Source organism: Ceratotherium simum, chromosome 9, assembly GCF_057802395.1.
Source record: "Ceratotherium simum simum isolate JZ-2026a chromosome 9, ASM5780239v1, whole genome shotgun sequence".
In the NCBI taxonomy this organism is placed as follows: domain Eukaryota; kingdom Metazoa; phylum Chordata; class Mammalia; order Perissodactyla; family Rhinocerotidae; genus Ceratotherium; species Ceratotherium simum.
Window position 1 is genome coordinate 20,859,518 of NC_141908.1, and position 17,046 is coordinate 20,876,563.

Below are 17,046 nucleotides of genomic sequence, written 5' to 3' on the forward strand. Positions count from 1 at the left end.
TAGATCATCACAAGTTTTAGATTGAATGGTAATTAAAGCAGTTGTTTATACAATTCTGAAAATAAGCCATGAAGTAGAAGCTCTGTCTAGGTTATTCATATATATATATATTCAAAATAACTCGGTAACTAATACACACAAATTTAATATTTACTTGTAGTTTTGTGTTTTTTTATGGGATCAGTCACAAATTTCCCTCTGACTTAAGAGGGAAAAAATGTCTTTAGAGTTGTATTAGGGATTGATTTTTTTTTTTTTTTGGTACTAGCTGGTTCTGAATCCAAAGGTTAATGCTGATTTTGACTAGGTTGTAATCAAAGTAATGGACCACTGATAATTTGTTTCTCATTGTGAGAACCATTTCTGCATTAACTAACTTGCTCAAATCCTTCTTCAAACAGTGATGCCATGTAATTAAGAAGGATATCACTAATATAAAATACAGAGACAGAGTATATTTGTACAGAATATTTGTTCTGCCAGTAACTTTCAGTTGCTTTGTAATTGAAGATTTTCTTTCTTTCTTCCTCCTTTCTCTCCCTCTCACTCTCTCACTCACTCTTCCTCCTTTCCTCCTCCCTCCTTCTCTTTCTCCGTTATTTTAAACTTTCTTTTCTCAATTATTCAATGAACATTTTTTGTTATCACTTATGTGTGCTGGGCCTTGGGAATACTACAAGAGAATAGATAGACACGATCCTAATTTAAGAGCTTACAGTCTAATGGGGGATAGAAATTTTTACTACAAACAATTACAACACAGTGCAGTCCCTGCTACAATAGCTGTGATATAGGGTGCTGTGTTCATTTCTTATTGCTGCTGTAATAAATTACCACAAATTTGGTGTCTTAAAACAACATAAATTTATTATCTTACAGTTCTCTAGGACTGAAGTCAGAAACAAGTTTCACAGGGCTGAAAACAAGATGTTGGCAGGACTGTATGCCTTTCTGGAGGCTCTAGGAGAAAATCTGTTTTCTTTCCTTTTCCATCTTCTAGAGGTTCCCCACATCCCTTGGTTCATGGATCCCTTCCTCCATCTTGAAATTCAGTAACATCACATCTCTCTGACCATTCTTTCCTAGTCATATCCCCTCTGACTCTCAACTCAACCAGGGAAGGTTCTGTGATTTTAAGGACCTGTGTGATGGGGTTGGACCCACCCAGATAGTCCAGAATAATCTCCTCATCTCAAGATCCATAATATTAGTCACATCTACAAAGTTCATTTTGCCTTCTAAGGTAGCATGTTCCAAGGTTCCAGGGATTAGGATATGAACAACCTTGGAGAGCTATTATTCTGCCCACCACAAGCTATGCAAGTACAGAAGAAGAGCACCCCTTCCAGACGTGAAACAAAGAGTGTGTTCTGGATTGCTTTCTGGAGGGAGCAATCTATTACTTTGGACCTGAAGGATAAGTAGACATTAACTAGGCTGTTGGGGGAGGGTAGTACTGGTGAGAATTTCTGGAGGAAGACATGCAAAGGCCAGAAGCCAAATGAGTAATTTCCAGGAACTGAAAGATGCTCAGTATGACTAGCTTGTAACTTTCTAGAGGCAGAGTGGTGCAGTATAGGCAGGAGGCAGATACTAATGGGCCCAGATCCTATGGAGCCTTGATGACCATGATGAGGAGTCTAGACTTCATTCCATGAACTGTGATAAGTCACTGAAGAGTTTTAAGTAGCTGAATGATGTGATCAGATTTCCATCTTTGTAAGATGGTTCTGGCTGAAGAGTGGGGAATAGAGTGAAGGGAGTGAGGTACAGTGGCAATAAGATCTTGAAAGAAGCTGTTGTAGTGATTTAAGCTGGAGATTTAGAGGTGGGCTAAGTATGGATGATATCAGTCAGGATAGAAACAATGGGCTAATTAAGAGATATTTAGACCTTTGAAATGATAAATCTTTGTCACTAAACAGATATAGGTAGTGCAACATAATGATTAAAATGTGAGTTCCAGGGCCGGCCCCGTGGCTTGGTGGTTGGGTGCGCGCGCTCCACTGCTGGCGACCCGGGTTCGGATCCCGGGCTCGCACCGACGCGCTGCTTCTCCGGCCATGCTGAGGCCGCGTCCCACATGCAGCAACTAGAAGGATGTGCAGCTGTGACACACAACTATCTACTGGGGCTTTGGGGGGAAAAAAATAAATAAATAAAATCTTTAAAAAAAAAAAAAAATGTGAGTTCCAGTTTTTGTTTTGGTCATGTTGGTAGAATTGGGAAATGCAGAAGGAGAAAGAAAGGCTGTGATGTGAAGAGGATGAGTATGGGTTTTGCCAGGTTGAGTTCGATTGGTCCTTTAGGTGTAGATTTCCAGTCTGTGGCTCAAAGCTTGAGCAAGAAATCTGGGCTGAAGATAATAACTAGGGATTTAAGAGGTCTAGATGATTATTTAAACTCTTTGTGTGGGTAAAGATGTAGGATCAGAAAAGAAGAGAACCAAAGACAGTACTCTGAGGAAGCCCATCAGTTAAGAGAGGTACAGAGGGAGAAGATCTCAACAAACAAACAAATAAGATGTGACCAGAGGGATGATGGAAGTGTGGAGTGGGGGAGCTGAGGGACAAAAAGGTAAGGTATGATGGAACTTGGAAAGGATATTTCAAGAATGATGGTGTAGTCAGCACTCTGAACTATCACTGAAAGGTCAAGTCTGAAAGATAAGGGATAAAAGATATTCCAGGTCTTTGTTTTATTACTTTGGCGAGAGTAAGTAGTTTCAAGGAATAGATAGACTCGGAATCCAGGGTTAAGTGTGTTGAGAAAAGAGGGGAAATGGAAGAGATGGAAGCAACAGTACTTTATGGAAGTTTGGGAAGCACCAGAGTCTTGGGCATGTTAAATGCTGATAGGAAGGTGCCAGTCACTACCCATTGATATATCTCTCAACCAGTAAATTCTCACAGCCTCTATCATGGCTGTGCCTCTCAAACTTTTTCTCAGTAAGTGCCCCTGATGGTAGAGGTAAGTGAATACATCCACCCAGAGAGACAGTGGTGTGGCTGAAGCTCCTGCAAGGTCATTTCAGATCCTGTAGGAATTCTTCTTTATTGTGGCCATAAGCACCATGGAAGACCATAGAGCCAATTATCTAGGCAACAACTGAAAAACTGTTGTATGCAATGTAAACTGTCTGACAATAAGAAAGTAACCCATGCATCAGCTTATATCAAGTATTTCTAAAACAGCCATAAATACTGGAAACAGACCCAAAAAACTGCTTTTTTTTTTTTTAATAAACAGCCAAAACTAGCTAACGACTTGCTAATGAGGAAACAGAAAGTGGAATTATTAGATCTAGGAAAATTTTTAGGAATCTAGAGGAAGTGTGTTGGCAGCAAAGTTGAATCAAGTTACAGGCTGACTTGGAATCCATTAAACATAATTATCAAATACTCAAAGCTGTGAAAAATATGCGTTCTCATTCCTCAAAGATGGGATCACAGCTAAAAGGTCCATCAGAATCAACTGGTAAGGTAAAGTCGTATTCTAGAGTACTTAAGTTGAAAAGGTCTCTCAAAGTGGAAGCCATAGCTTTTTCCCAGATTAAATTATCCAGTCCCCAGTAGCTGAGGGGCCAGCCTGGTGGCGAAGTGGTTGAGTTCACGTCTTCCGCTTCAGCAGCCCAGGGTTCGCAGGTTCAGATCCTGGGTGCAGATGTACACACCACTCATTAAGCTATGCTGTAGCGGCATCCCACATACCACCCACATCCCACATAGAGGAAGATTGTCACAGATGTTAGCTCTGGGACAGTCTTCCTCAAGCAAAAAAATAAAAGAGGAAAGTTGATTGGCAATAGATGTTAGCTCAGAGCCTATCTTCCTAACAAAAAAAAAGAAAAAATTATCCAAGATGATTTGACCATTTATTTCAATTTGTTGTTTGTGTCAGCATTTGTGAGCTGCCTGATGACAAGGATTAAAGTAAGTTCTTTGTCTACCACACCCCAAATGACACCTAGCCTCACTCCAGGGTCATTGTATGAGAGGATATCACTTTGTTCTTTGAATAAACTGTTTTTTAAAATATACTTTAAAAAAAGGAGAGCGTTAATATTTACACCATTTTGTTGGTTTCTCTGGCAACCCTTAATTTGAAGGACAATGGGGACAAGGTAATCAGTTTTTATCAACAAGTTATAAGGAAAATAATATTAAATAAATTAATACGAATTTTCTAGCTGTTGAGCCACTGTAGCAAACATCTTTTAAGTATTTTGTGCCACTCTCCAACATGAAAACATTTTTTTTTTTAATTAATTGGAATTTCACAGTTGCTTTGGGAGTTGCTTCTGTTGTCCTAGGATTTACTTTTATAGCAAAAAAGAGTGGAAAAAAAAGGATTTATTTCATTTAAGATTTAATATTCTAGGAGCTTATAAATGCAATAATGTGAGTGACTTTTAACAAAACAACAGATATTAAATTAATATAGCAATGTTTCTTGTTGGCACAGGGAAAAGCAGGAAAAAGGAGAAATGCCAGGATGCTGACCTGTACCCTCTAGTGGAAACGGAGCTATGTCCTTGTAATGTGTTTGTATCTCAACCTTATGGAAACTGGTCAGATTGCATTCTTCCAGAAGGCAGAAGAGAGTCTCAGCGAGGATTGCGAGTACAAGGAGATAGCAAAGAATGTGGAGAAGGCACGCGCTTTCGAGCAATAGCCTGCTTTGATAAAAATGGAAGACCTGTTGACCCCTCCTACTGCAGCAGCTCTGGTAAGGAGATGGATGAGGAGTAACAAATGAGAACACTGACATACAGTCCAGGAGGTTTGTCCAAGGTCTGGAATTAGTAGCTTTGTTCTTTAATAATTGTTTTAGTTCTTTGTCAGTAACACACTGGCTTTCATAAAATATGGGCATATGAAATGCACGTATTCATATCTCACTGATTACCAGGAATGTGATGTTTTGGATCCTTGACTCACCTCACTCTCTACTTTACCTGTGACCACTTGTTTATTGTGGGTGAGTGCAGTTGCTCTACTTCACTGAAAAAGTCAAAGCCCAACACAAATGAGTACATTTTGTGGTGTTTTTGGTGCTCTGATCATATATATAGAAGGCATCAGGCCTTGAATTTCTTCTAAGGTAGTTGACAAAATACCAATGAAAAAGTTGATTTCATGATTACAATGGAGCTTATGAATTTCCTACTCTATTTTGTGGTTGTTTGCTACCTTTTTTTTTTTTTTTAAAGACTAAACAAGTTAGGAATTTTACAGGTGTCATATCCAAAAAATAATTGCCAAGAGCAGTGTTGAGGAGCTTCTTTTCTACATTTTTTTTCTAGGAGTTTTATGGTATTAGGTCATATGTTTAAGTCCTTGATCCATTTTGAGTTAAATTTTGTGAGCGGTGTAAGATAGGGGTCTAATTGCATTATTCTGCATGCGTTTATCCAGTTTTCCCAACACCATTTGTTGAAGAGACTCTTTCTCCATTGAGTGTTCTTGCCTTCCTTTTTGAATACTTGTTGACTGAATATGCAGGAGTTTAGCTCTGGGCTCTCTATTCTGTTCCATTGGTCTATGTGTCTATTTTTATGCCAGTGCCATACTGTTTTAATTATTCTAGCTTTTTAGTATAGTTTGAAATTAGGAAGTGTGATGCTTCCAGGTTGTTGTTCTTTCTCAGGATTGCTTTGGCTATTCAGGGTCCTTTGTGGTTCCATACAAGTTTTAGGATTGCTTTTCCTATTTCTATGAAGAATGCCATTGGAATTTGATATGGATTGCATTGACTCTATTGATGGTTTTGGGTAGTATAGGATTTTTAACAATATTAATTCTTCCAAACCATGAACATGGGATGTCTTTGCATTTCTTTGTTGAAAGAAATTGAAGAAGACACAAAGTCTAGTAGTTTTCATTGTACAGAGCTTTGATTTCCTTGGTTAAATTTATTCAGAGGTATTTTACTGCTTTTGATGGTATCGTGAATGAAATAGTTTTATTTCTTTTCCAGCTATTTCATTATTAGTGTATGGTAACACAATTGATTTCTGTATGTTGATTTTTATATCCTGTAACTTTACTGAAATTACTGATTAGTTCCAACAGTTTTTGGTTGAATCTTTGGGATTTTCTATATGCAAAATCATATCATCTGCAAATAGTGACAGTCTTACTTTTTCCTTTCCAATTTGGATGGCTTTCATTTCTTTATCTTGTCTAATTGCTGCAGCTAGAACTTGCAGTACTATATTGAATAAGAGTGGTGAGAATGGGCAACCTTGTCTTATTCCTGATCTTAGAGGAAAAGCTTTCAATTTTTCAGCATTAAGTATAATGTCATAGATGGCCTTTATTATGTTGAAGTGTGTTCCTTCTATACCCAGTCTGTTGAGGGTTTTTATCATGAAAAGATGTTGTATCTTGTCAAATGCTTTTTCTACATCTATTGCAATGATCATTTGATTTTTATCTTTCATTCTATTAATGTGATGTATTACATTTATTGATTTGCATATATTGAGCCATCCTTGCATCCCAGGGATAAATCCCACTTGGTCATGGTGTATAATCCTCTGAATGTGTTCTTCAATTCGGTTTGCTAATATTATGTTGAGAATATTTTCATCTCTATTCATAAGTCATATTGGTCTATAGTTTTGTTTTCTTGTAGTGTCCATATCTGGCTTTGGTATCAGGGTAATGTTGGCCCTGTAGAAGGAGTTTGGAAGTGTTCCCTCCTCTTCTGTTTTTTGGAAGAGTTTGAGAAGGTTTGGCATCAATTCTTCTCTAAGTGTTTGGTAGAATTCACCAGTGAAGCCATCTGGTCCTAGGATATTCTGTGTGGGGAGGTTTTTGATTACTGATTGCATCTTTTTACTTATTGGTCTGTTCAGGTTTCCTATTTTTTTCCCTGATTCAGTCTTGGTAGGTTGAGTGTTTCTAGAAATTTATCCATTTCTTCTTGGCTATCTAACTTGTTGGCATATAATTGTTCACAGTAGTCTCTCATGATCCAATGTATTTCTTTAGTAGCAGTTGTAATGTCTCTTCTTTCAGTTACAATTTTGAATTATCTCTCTTTTTTCTTAGTTTAGCAAAAGGTTTGTCAATTTTATTTATCTTCTCAAAAACCGAGCCTTTAATTTTATTGATCCTTTCTATTTTTTTTTTTTTTTTTGGTCTCTATGTCATTTATTTCCACTCTAGTCTTTATTTTCCTCCTTCTGCTCACTTTGGGCTTAATTTGTTCTTCTTTTTCTAATTGCTTGAGGTGTTGTTAGATTGTTTATTTGAGATCTTTCTAATTAATATATCCTTTTATTGCTACAAACTTTCCTTTCAGAACTGCTTTTGCAGCATTCCATGGGTTTTGATATATTGTTTTTCCATTTTCATTTGTTTTGAGGTAATTTTTTTAAATTTCCCTCTTGATTTCTTCTTTGACCCATTGGTTGTTTTTAGTTTCCACATATTTGTAGATTTTCTGGCCTTTTCTTATTGTCGATTTCTAGTTTCATTCGATTATGTCAGAAAAGATAAGTGGTATGATTTCACTCTTCTTAAATCTTCTAAGACTTGTTTTGTGTCCTATCATATGATCTATCCTGGAGAATGTTCCATGTGCACTTGATAAGAATGTATATTCTGCTGCTATTGGATGGTATGTTCTATATATGTCTGTTAAGTCCATTTAGGCTAAAATATGGTTCAATTCCAACTTTTCCTTGTTAATTTTCTGTCTGGATGATGTATCTATTGCTGTCAGTGGGGTATCAAAGTCCCCTACATAATTGTATTCTTGTCTATTTCTGCCTTCAGATCTGTTAGTATTAATATATTTAGGTACTTCGATGTTTTGTATGTACATATTTATGATTGTTATATCTTGATGTATTGACTCCTTTATCATTATATAATGACCTTGTTTGTCTCTTCTTACCATTTTTGGCTTGAAGTCTATTTTGTCTGATATAAGTATGGCTATCCCCACTTTCTTTTGATTTCCGTTTGATGAAATATCTTCTTCCATCCCTTCGCTTTGAAGCCTGTGTGTGTCTTTAAAGCTGAAATGAGTCTTCTGTAAGCAGCATATAGTTTGGTGTTGTTTTTTAATCCATCCAGCCACTCTGTGCCTTTTGATTGGTGAATTCAATCCATTTACATTTAGAGTGAATATTGATATGTAAAGACTTACTACTGCCATCTTATTGTTTGCCTTCTGGTTGTTTCTATCTCCTTTGTTTCTTTTTCCCTCTGTTTCTGCGTACCTTTGTAAATTGGTGATTTTCCATGGTGGTATGCTCTGTCTTCCCCATTTTTATGTTTTGTGAATCCACCCTAGATTTTTGCTTTGTGAGGCTTACATAAAACATCTCATAGATAAAACCGTTCATTTTATGCTGATAGCAGCTAATCTCCGTTCACCTATAAAGGGTCTACCCTTTTACTCCATTTTGTATTTTTCATTTCACAATTTACCTCTTTCATACTGTGTATTTGTTAACAAATTTTATAGCTATGGCTATTGTTAATACTCATTTCCTTTAATCTTTATACCATAGTTAAGTTGTTAACACACCATTCTAATAGAGTTACATTTTTAAAATTCCATTTTTCACCTCTACCAGAGTGTTGTGTACTTTCCTGTGTTTTCATGTCTCTCATGAGCATCTTTTTGTTTCAGCTTGAGAGCTTCTTTCAGCATTTCTTGCAAGGCAGGTCTAGTAATGAACTCCCTCAGCTTTTGTTTGTCTGGGAAAACCTTTATTTCTTCTTCATATCTGAAGGATAACTTTGGTGGATAAAGTATTCTTGGCTGGCAATTTTTATCTTTCAACACTCTAAATGTGTCATTCTATTCTTTCCTGGCCTTTAGAGTTTCTGCTGAGAAATCTGCAGTGGACTAATAGAGGTTCCTTCATAGGTTACCTTCTTTTTTTCCCTGGCTACCTTTAAGATTCTTTTTTTATCATTGATTTTTGACAGTTTCATTATAATGTGCTTGGAGAAGGTCTTTTTGCATTGAGATGATAGGATGTTCTATCAGCTTTGTGGACATGTATATTCAAGTCCTTCCCCAGGTCTGGGAAATACTTTGCTATTGTTTCTTTAAATAAACTCTCTGCTTCCCTCTCCCTCTCTTCTCCTTCTAGTACACCAATTATTCTTATATTTGACTTTTTCATCAAATCTGATAGCTCTCATGGCGTTTCTTCACTTTCTTAAAATCTTCGTTCTCTCCTCTTCTGAGTTATTTCTATATTCCAATCCTGCAAGTCTTTTATTCTTTCATCTGGCCTGCCTTGTTACCAGTACTTTCCATTGCATTCTTTATCTCATTCACAGAATTCTTCAGCTCCAGAATTTGTTTGGTTCTTTTTTTAAATTTCAATCTCTTTGTTAAAGAACTCCTTTTTCATTAATTTTATTCCTGAGTTTATTTAACTGTCTTTCTGAGTTTTCTTATAGCTCATTGAATTTCTTCATAACAGATATTTTGAATTCTTTTTCTGTGCCTTTGAGTTCCGTTGCTGGAGAATTATCATTTTCTTTCTGTGATACCACATTTCCATGTTTTTTTTCATGTTTGTTAGTTTGCTCTTCTGCTTTTGCATTTGGAGTAGCCGATTCTTCCTTAATTAAGGCTTTATGTCTTCTTTGGTCTTACAATTCAACAGGCTGGCTGCTAGAAACCTTTCTTTTGTGTTCCAGAAGGTGGCGCTATATCTAAAGTTTGTGGTTTCTCTCTTGCCCATGGACCGCGGCCTGTTAGCTGTGCGTCTTCTGTGTCTATGGGAGCTTGTTCTCCTAGATGCACTCAGAAGCATGCACAAGGATGCATTCAGGAGCATGCACAAGAAATTCACAGTGGAGTGGTGGAGGCTCAGGCTCAGCACTTGGGGCTTTGGAGGTGTCCACGGGCCTGGTGGTGGGATACATGAGTAGGATACTCCCAGATGTTTGCAAGGGGACTTCTTGCTTCTGTCCTGAAGCAAACAGCAGGAAATTTGTTATTTTAATACCTTTGATATTCTTATTTATCTCCTTCCCTTTCTCTTCCTCCCCGCAGTCGTGGAGGCCCATTCTCAGAAATCTGGGTGCTGCTGGAAAGAAAAGGGTTTCTCCAGGTGCTATCTGCACAACTGGAATAGCTGGGCAGTAACTCACCACTTTAAGTTTCTACGTCCTCTGTGAGAGAGGTTGCTGCTTTCCGCTTCCTCTGTAGCAGAGGTAGCCACTGCTGCCAGCAAAATTCTAGCCCCTTGCAGTATTCCCCTGGGGAGGGAGGCCACCTTGGCAAATTCCTCCCTCTCCTCTACATCCAAAATCCTCTCTATCCTGCTCCAATGGCCTGCTGGAATCTCCCCTTAGGCAAGCTGGACTTCCACAAATATTCTCTCACGCATGTGTATCTGCCCAGTTTTGTCCTCTCCGGATTATTTCTGTCCCAAGTGTGGGGAGTGGGGGTGAGGCAGGTTCACTAACCCCGTTGGATCCACAGGCCCCATAGAGGTCCCATTTATTTTCAAATGCACAGGTTGACTAGAAATCTCCTGGGTCTCGTGGCATAATGAGCAAAAGGACTTTTGTTTGGTTATGGATGTCTAATTAGTTGTTATAAAAGGAGAGAGAAGAGAGGAATGATTTATACTGCCATGATACTGATATCACCTACATATTGGTTATTCACTTGTTTGATCAAAACCTATATATTGAACACTTGCAGTGTACCTGGTCCTCTTCTATGATTTGAGTGTACAGTTATGGGGAAATCAGAGACTCAGGCAGTTTATTGTCTAGTGGGAAACAGAAATAAAACAAATAAAAGGAATTTCAAGTCTCGATTAGCTCTTAGAATGCTGAATAGAAAATCTTTAGCTAGACTTTAGGGAAGTTCTCACTAAAGTGACATAAATTTGAGATGTGAAGGGTGAGAAGGCAGCAACCGTGTAAAAAGTACATACAAGGCCATTTTGGTTAGTAGGACAAGCATGTCCTGCAATGCTATGGGAGGAAAGAAGTTGCTACAAAACAGAAAGGAAGCCCTATGGACTGAACGTGGGAGTGAGAAGAGGGTTCTATTAAGTGAGATTGATGAAATAGGCAGAATCTTGTGGGACTGAGGCAAGGAGTATTGATCTAATTTAAGCGAAATCATCACATGGGAAGAAGAGGAGGTGATGTAATCCAATTTAGGTTTTTAAAAAAATCACATTTTTTATTGAGATATAATTGACTTGACATATAACATTATATTGGCTTCAGGTATACAACATAATGATTTGATATTTGTATATATTGTGAAATCATCACCACAATAAGTCTAGTTAACATTCATTACCACACATTAGTTACAAACTCTTCTTTCTTGTGATGAGAACTTTCAAGAGTTACTCTCTCAGCAGCTTTCATGTGTATAGTACAGTATTAATTACAGTCACCACGCTATACGTCACATCCCCTGGATTTATTTTATAAATCCCCCTTATTTATTTTATACCTGGAAGTTTGTACATTTCAACCCCCTTCACCCACCTGGCCACTCCTCACCCCTGCCTCTGGCAACCACCAATCTTTTCTCTGATTATATGAGTTTGTGTTTTTTTTTTTTTCTTTTTGGTTCCACATATAAGTGAGATCAAATAGTATTTGTCTTTCTCTTTCTGATTTACTTCACTTACTGTAATGCCCTCAAGATTCATCCACTTTATTGCAAATGGCAAAATTTCCTTCTCCTTTATTGCTGAATAAAATTTCCATTGTATATATCTGCCACATTTTTTAAATCCATTTATCCATTGTTGGACACTGAGATTGTTTCCATGTCTTGGCAATTGTAAATAATGCTGCAATGGAAATGGGGTGCAGATATCTTTCCAAGTTAGTGTTTTTGTTTTTTTGGATAAATACCCAAAAGTGGAATTGCTAGATCATATGGTAGGTCCATTTTTAAGTTTTTTCAGGAACCTCCATACTGTTTTCCATAGTAGTTGCACCAATTTACATTCCCACCAATAGTACCCAAGGGTTCCCTTTTCTCCACATCCTCAACACACTTATTAATTCTTATCTTTTTGATAATAGCCATTCTTTTTTTTTGAAGCTGCAGGAATTTTTTCATTGAACTATACTTGAAATACAGTATTATATTAGTTTCAGGGGCACAACATAGTGATTTGATTTTTGTATACATTATGAAATGATCACCACGATAGCTCTAGCGACCATATGTTATACAAAGTTATTACAATATTATTAACTATATTCTCTATGCTGTGCATTATATCATCATGACATTTATTTTATAATTAGAAGTTTATACCTCTTAATCCCCTTCACCTATTTTGCCCATCCCCCCCACCCCCTCTCCTCTGGTGACCACCAGATTGTTCTTTGTATCTATGAGTTTGTTTCTGTGTTGTTTTATTTCTTTGTTTTGTTTTTTTGGATTCCACATATACGTGAAATCATACAATATTTGTCTTTGTCTGTCTGATTTATTTCACTTAGCACAGTACCCTCTAGGTCCATCCATGTTGTTGCAAATGGCAAGATTTTATTCTTTGTTATGGCTCAGTAATATTCCATTATGTATATATACCACATCTTCTTTATCCATTCATATATCTAGGGACACTTAGGTTGCTTCCATATCTTGGTTATTTTAAATAATGCTGCAGTGAAAATAGGGGTGAATATATCTTTTTGAATTATTATTGTCATTTTCTTCAGACAAATACCCAGAAGTGGAATTGCTGGATGGTATGGTAGTTCCACTTTTAGTTTTCTGAGAAACTTTCATACTGTTTTCCACAGTGGTTGCACCAATTTACATTCCCCCCAACAGTGTATGAGGGTTCTCTTTTTTCCACATCCTTACCAACACTTATTATTTGTTGTCGTCTTGATATTAGCCATTCTGACAGTTGTGAGGTGATATCTCTTTGTGGTTTTGATTTGCATTTCCCTAATGATTAGTGATGTTGAACAACTTTTCACATACCTGTTGTCCATCTGTGAGTCTTCTTTGGACAAATGTCTATCAGGTCCTCTGCCCAATTTTTAATTGGATTGTTTGTTTTTTGATATTGAGTTCTATGAGTTCTTTATATATTTTGGATATTAACCCCTTATCAGATATATTGTTTGCAAATATCTCCTTGCCTTCGGTAGATTGTCTTTTTATTTTGTTGATGGTTTTCTTTGCTGTCCAGAAGCTTTTTAGTTTCATGTAATCTCACTTATTTATTTTTTCTTCTGTTGCCTTTGCTTTTGGTGTCAAATCAAAAAAATCATTGCCAAAACTGATGTCAAAGTGTTTACTGCCTATGTTTTCCTCTAGGAGTTTTATAGTTTCAGGTCTTAGATTTAAGTCTTTAATCCATTTTGAGTTTATTTTTGTATATGGTGGATGATAGTGGTCTAGTTTCATTCTTTTGCATGTGGTTGTCCAATTTACCCAACACCCAATTGAAGAGGCTATCTTTTATATATTCTTGGCTCTTTTGTTGTAAATTAACTGACCATATATGCATGGGTTTATTTCTGGGCTCTCTGTTCTATCCAGTTGATCTAAGTGTCTGTTTTTATGCCAATACCATAATTTTTTGATTACTGTAGCTTTGTAATATAGTTTCAAATCAGGAAATGTGATGCCTTCAGCTTTGTTCTCCTGTCTTAAGATTGCTGTGGTTATTAGGGTCTTCTGTGGTTCCATACAAATTTTAGGATTGTTTGTTCTATTTCTTTGAAAAATGGCATTGATATTTTGATAGAGATTACAATGAATCTATAGATTGCTTTGGGTAGTATGGACATCTTAACAATATTAATTCTTCTAATCCACCAGAACAAAATATCTTTCCATTTATTTGTGTCTTCTTTACTCTCTTTCATCAATGACTTATAGTTTTCAGTGTATAGATTTTTCACCTCTGTGGTTAAATTTATTCCTAGATATTTTATTCTTTTTGATGCAATTATAAATGAGATTATGTTCTTAATTTCTCTGATAGACTGTTATTATTGTATAGAAATAAAACTGACTTTTGTGTATTCATTTTCGTATCCTGCAAACTTACCTAATTTATTTATTAGTTATAACAGTTTTTTGGTGTAGTGTTTAGGGTTTTCTATATATAATATCATGCCATCCACAAGTAGTGACAGTTTCACTTCTTCCTTTCCAATTTGAATGCCTTTTATTTCTTTTTCCTCCTTAATTGCTCTGGCTAGGACTTCTAATACAATGTTAAATAAAAGTAGTGAGAGAGGGCATTCTTGTCTTGCTCCTGATCTTAGAGGAAAGTTTTTTTTACCTTTGAGTATGATGTTAGCAGTTGGCTCACCACATATCGCCTGTATTATGTTGAGGTACACTCCCTCTATACCCGCTTTGTTGAGTTTTTATCGTAAATGAATGTTGAATTTTGTCAAATGCTTTTTCTGCATCTGTTGAGGTGATCATATGATTTTTATCCTTCATTTTGTTAACGTGATGTATCACATTCATTTGTGGATGTTGAGCCATCTTGGCATCTCTGGACTAAGTCCTTCTTAATCATGGTGTATGATTCTTTTAATGTATTGTTGAATTTGGTTTACTAATATTTTTTTTGAGCAGTTTTACTTTGATAATCATCAAAGATATTGGCCTTCATTTTTTTTTTCTTGTCCCATCTTTGTTTAGTTTTGATATCACGGTAAAACGAGTTTGGAAGTGTTTCCTCCTCTTCTATTTTTTGGAAGAGTTTGAGAAGGATTGGTATCAATTCTTCTTTGAATGTTTGGAGGAATTCACCAGTGAAGCCGTGTGATCCTGTACTTTTGTTTGTTGGGAGATTTTTTGATTACTGATTCCATCTCCTTACTAGTAATTGATCTGTTCAGGTTTTCTATTTTCTTATAATTCAGTCTTGGTAGGTCGTGTGTCTGTAGGAATTTATCTGCTTCTTCTAGGTTGCCCAATTTGTTGGCATATAAATATTTATAGTAGTTTCTTATGATCCTTTGTATTTCTGAGGTATCACCTATAACATTTCCCCTTTCATTTCTGATTTTATTTGAGTCCTCTCTCTTTTTTTCTTGGTGAATCTAGCTAAAGATTTGTCAATTTTGTTTAGCTTTTCAAATAACCAGCTCCTGGTTTCATCTCTTTTTAGTGTCTATTTCATTTATTTCTGCTCTAATCTTTGTTATTCCCTTCCTTCTACTACCTTTGGGCTTCATTTGTTCTTCTTTTTCTAATTCCTTGAGGTGTAAAGTTAGGTTGTTCATTTGAGATTTTTCTTGTTTTTTGAAGTAGACGTTTATCACTATGAATGTTTCTCTTAGAATTGCTTTTGCTACATCCCATAAGTTTTGATGTGTTGTATTTCTATTTTTATCTGACTCAAAGCATTTTTAGTTTTCTTTTTTGATTTCTTCTTTGACTCATTTATTGTTCTGTAGCATGTTGTTTAATCTCCACATACTTGTTAATTTTCCAGTTTTATTCTTCTGATTGATTTCTAGTTTCATACCATTGTGGTCAGAAAAGATGCTTGATGTGATTTCCATCTTCTTAAGTTTATTGACTTGTTTTGTGGCCTACCAAAAGGATGGATATAATCTATCCTGGAGAATATTCCATGTGCATTGAGAAGAATGTATATTGTGCTGCCTTTGGATGGAATGTTCTGTATGTCTGTTAAGTCCATCTGGTCTAATGTGTCTAAGGCCAATGTTTCCTTATTGATTTTCTGTCTGGATGACCTATCCATTGATGTAAGTGGAATATTAAAGTTCCCTACTATTATTGTATTGCTGTGTATTTCTCCCTTTAGATCTGTTAATATCTGCTTTATATATTTAGGTGCTCCTATGTTGGGTACATAAACATTTACTGATGTTATAATCTCTTATTGGATTGACCCTTTTATTATATAATGACCTTCTTTGTCTCTTAAAAAAATCACCTTTTACTACTGTATATAGATTGACTTGAAAGGGGCAAGGATGCCATTGAGAGTCTATTGCAGTAGTTAAGGAAACACGTGACTTTAGGTTAGACTAGGATGGTAGCAATAAAGAAATAGAGGAAAAGTAGTTTTAAGGTAAATTTGGAGATAGAATTGACAAAATTATTCCAAATTCCAGTCATCTTTTTTTATATATTATCTATCATTCACCTCTAATTTTTCATGGGTTTGTATTTTTTTTATTTAGGAATAATCATTTCAGATTAGAAAAGAAATTATTTTCAAGGAACAGGAGACATTAATAACTGAACCAATTTGCAGAGCAATAGCAAAAGCTATTAGAGAATCTAAAAGATTTCCACCTAATGAAAACAGTGCCTTGATCAAGATTTACCATAGACTCATAACTTTTACAATATTTGTGTTGATACTCTTACTGTAAATCTTCCAAAAAAATTTTTGAAATAGTAAGTGAAAATACCCCATTGTGCTGCCTCTAGGGACACACACCCATCTATCAAGGGGAAGAAACAAAAATAAAAACTTTTAACAGTCACTAATAAAGACATATTTTTTTATATCCATGAGTTAATTTACTGTGAAGAATTCTGTTTTCATCATGGACAAACAGGCACAGATCAGTGACCTCAATCTGGCTCTCCTAATAAGAACAGTGAATACTTTGCCCTTTTAAGCTCCTACTTGGGTTTTATTTTCCATGGGCATCTTTAAGACAAATGGGATTTCCTAGGATGGTATCAGAGAAATTTCCTCTTGAGGATAATTATTCCTCATGCTGAGGTGTCCTGTAGGGCCCCTTGTGGTACATATCGCTGTGGGCAACACAATCCAGTAAATTCTGAATTACTCATTCTAATGGATTCCGTGAATGATTCAAGCCACAGATAATCTCAGCCAAGTCTTTTGGCTTTGAGAACATCACTGTGGGGACTAATATTAAAATCGCACTTTGTTTAAAAAAAAAAAAAAAAAATTTTTTTCTACAACCTGTCAGCAGTTGTTAGTTTCTATTGAGACCCATCATTGCTTAATGCGAAAGTGCATAATGTATATTTCCCAATTATGTGACAAAAGGCCAGAAGTTGACTGGGATTACC

At 36.1% G+C, this 17,046-nt stretch overlaps 1 protein-coding gene across 1 annotated transcript in view; it reads left to right on the forward strand.

The window, feature by feature from the left end:
• The window catches only part of THSD7B (thrombospondin type 1 domain containing 7B), an 808,984-nt gene that overhangs the window by 579,378 nt on the left and 212,560 nt on the right, over positions 1–17,046 (forward strand). Inside the window, exon 14 of the mRNA XM_087435109.1 lies at positions 4,465–4,728. Coding sequence (XP_087291235.1) covers positions 4,465–4,728 — 264 coding nt within the window. The remainder of the gene's footprint in view (positions 1–4,464; positions 4,729–17,046) is intronic.